Consider the following 2,460-nt stretch of genomic DNA (forward strand, 5'->3'; position numbering starts at 1 on the left):
GATTTTAATTCAAATCGACATTTCAAAAAAAAATTGCTTGAAATCGTTCATTCGAATTCTTCTCGTTTCGAACAAACATGATCCGATAATGCTTTTAACCTTCATATGCCCTTCAAAAAAAATTACAAATTTTACCCTTGTGCGTGGATTTCTACGCATATGGAATTTGTATGGAAAACACATATTTTGACAGATTTTTTGAAGATATTTTTGATTTTACTTGATTTTTTTCAAAAATCATTACATTAAAAGTGATTTGTTTTTAAAGTAGGCGTTCTACAATACATTTCACGCACACATTTCGATTATGGGTGCTTTTGCAAACACCTTTAGTACAAAAACAACAGATAGTTTTATGCATATTATTTCTATTGGCGGATTTCTCAGTATAGCACATGTGACATCTTGATCTGCCTTTCGACACCGATGGAACACTTTTTGCTCTTTTACGAGGAATTTCGAATGATGTAGATGGTAGCAAAGTTGGTGAACCTTCACGTGACATCGAAGACTCACGAGAAATGGAGGAAGACGAAGACTGAATAGCTGGTGAACTTTCACGCCATTGTAGGGATTCTCGGCTCGCTGAAAGAAGCGATGCTGATGATTCAGATCGTGGCACACCTTTTCTCATATCCATGTATGGCTGCGCAAGAGAATATCCAAGTTCCCGTAGAAAATTGCGTCGTAATGTAGTTTTCTGTGTTGTTTGCCAATTCGGTGACACTTCTTTGAAAATGACAAATGCGTTCAAGGCTGAAATATCGATTATATTCGAAAACACGACCATAGGCCAACGATTTGTTTTGCGCTTACAGCTGTAACACGAAAGCATCTTGTCAACCGTATCCACACCACCTAAAGAAAAGAAATCAAAGATCATGTGAAAAAATATCAAATTACCATCAAAAAGTAGCATTTGACAAACCTTTAGTTTTGTTGTAGTATTCTATAATTTCGGGCAATTTTTTGTCGCCGGATCCTACATCATTTGAACTATGCATTGTGCTTTGCAAAATCGTGCACTTGTTTTTTCGTCCGACATATGAAACGAGTGTTGTGTCTTTCGTGAATGCAAAAGTTGACTGGTACAAAGGAACTTTTTTACATTCAAGGAGCTTTGGTGGAATGCTTCTTTTATTTTTTCGCATCGTACCAACCATTGTGAGACCTTTTGATAGCAATTTCTGCCCAAGTTCATAAGATGAGAAAAAGTTATCCATTGTTACGTTGTGACCTTTCAGTCCGCCAATAAGATCCAATACTACGCGTGCACCTTGTCCTTTTTCAGCCGAATCAACACCAACGGCTTTTCCCAAATATGGCTGTATTTTCCATACATAACATGTTTCAGAACAAACTAATTGCCAAAATTTTATGCCATATTTTTCTGGTTTGGATGGCATGTATTGCCGGAACTTACATCGGCCACGAAAACCAAGAAGTTGCTCGTCTACAGTGACACATTCAGATGGATTGTAGAAATCAGGTAAAAGTTCCGACCACTTATCGAATAAATCACGAATTGGTGCAAACTTGTCGGTGGATTTTTGTTGTCGTCTGTTCATGACATCATCGAAACGCATAACTCGGCTCATGTATTGGAATGTTTTCTTTGACATGATCGCTCTGAAAATTGGACGGCCATATTCACCGTCAAATAAATCAACCAAATTTTCATTTTTTGATCTAGGTAAAATAAAAACCCAAACATAAAAATCATCTCAAAAAATGAAAGAAAAATCCAACAACACACCTGTATACACCGGCCAAGATTAGTACAGCGATATACGCATGTAATAAGTTTGAATCGATTTCAATGGCATTTTCGCCATACGTCGCCTTTGCATACGCATTCGAATTCTTCAAAATAATGTTTTCAACTGGTGATGGAAAGAAAAGGAGAAATGCATCTTTGATAGAATCAACACGGTTTTTTGCAAATCTTGTTAGTCCCGGACGAAGTGTGATAACGTTTTCTTTACGCAATCTTCCACTTCGATCTGTCACTGGTTCAGAGTTCCAAACTATGCCATCTTTTGAAATGAACGTCGGATCAGCATTTTCATCAATTTCAATATCGTCTGCTGAGCCATCAATTTCATTATCGTCCGGTTCTTCAACATCAGAATCACTTGTTTCAATCAAACTGTCTTCTTGTAATTCACATTCGTCATCGCTAATGTCGGCATCTTCGTCGTCAGTCTCATTCAATAGTGTTTCCAACTCCTCTTGTGTAAGATATTTTGGTCTAGCCATGTTATATTTTTGAAATTATTCTTCAGAAAATTTCATAACAATACACAACATTGCACACACTCACTAAACTTGCAAACAAACGTTGACTGAATGACGTTTTTTCCGTCAAATACGTTGAAATCCCATATGAGTAGAAATCTACTCACTGAAGGTAGTCTATGTAATTTTTTTAATATTCCGATGCGAAAAATACTTTTGACA

The 2,460-nt window shown here is 36.7% G+C and overlaps 1 protein-coding gene across 1 annotated transcript; it reads right to left on the bottom strand.

Moving 5' to 3' along the window:
• Positions 1-262: 262 nt before the first annotated feature.
• Positions 263-2,259, bottom strand: LOC116337598 (piggyBac transposable element-derived protein 4-like). The gene is made up of 3 exons (XM_031762280.1): positions 1,757-2,259; positions 929-1,689; positions 263-858 (listed from the first exon to the last, which is right to left on the bottom strand). Exons 1-3 carry the CDS (start codon positions 2,257-2,259, stop codon positions 263-265), a joined length of 1,860 nt encoding a protein of 619 aa, XP_031618140.1.
• Positions 2,260-2,460: the final 201 nt, after the last annotated feature.

This window comes from Contarinia nasturtii, unplaced genomic scaffold (genome assembly GCF_009176525.2).
Source record: "Contarinia nasturtii isolate CC-2019 unplaced genomic scaffold, AAFC_CNas_1.1 Cnas_scaffold_78, whole genome shotgun sequence".
Lineage (NCBI taxonomy): Eukaryota > Metazoa > Arthropoda > Insecta > Diptera > Cecidomyiidae > Contarinia > Contarinia nasturtii.

Bases quoted from the DNA above. Each gene is read 5' to 3' on its own strand.
- LOC116337598 (XM_031762280.1), bottom strand. From the start codon at position 2,259: ATGGCTAGACCAAAATATCTTACACAAGAGGAGTTGGAAACACTATTG. The intron at 1,690-1,756 runs GTGTGTTGTTGG...TATTTTACCTAG, and splicing joins ATCTTGGCCGGTGTATACAG to ATCAAAAAATGAAAATTTGG. The intron at 859-928 runs GTTTGTCAAATG...TCTTTTCTTTAG, and splicing joins ATACTACAACAAAACTAAAG to GTGGTGTGGATACGGTTGAC.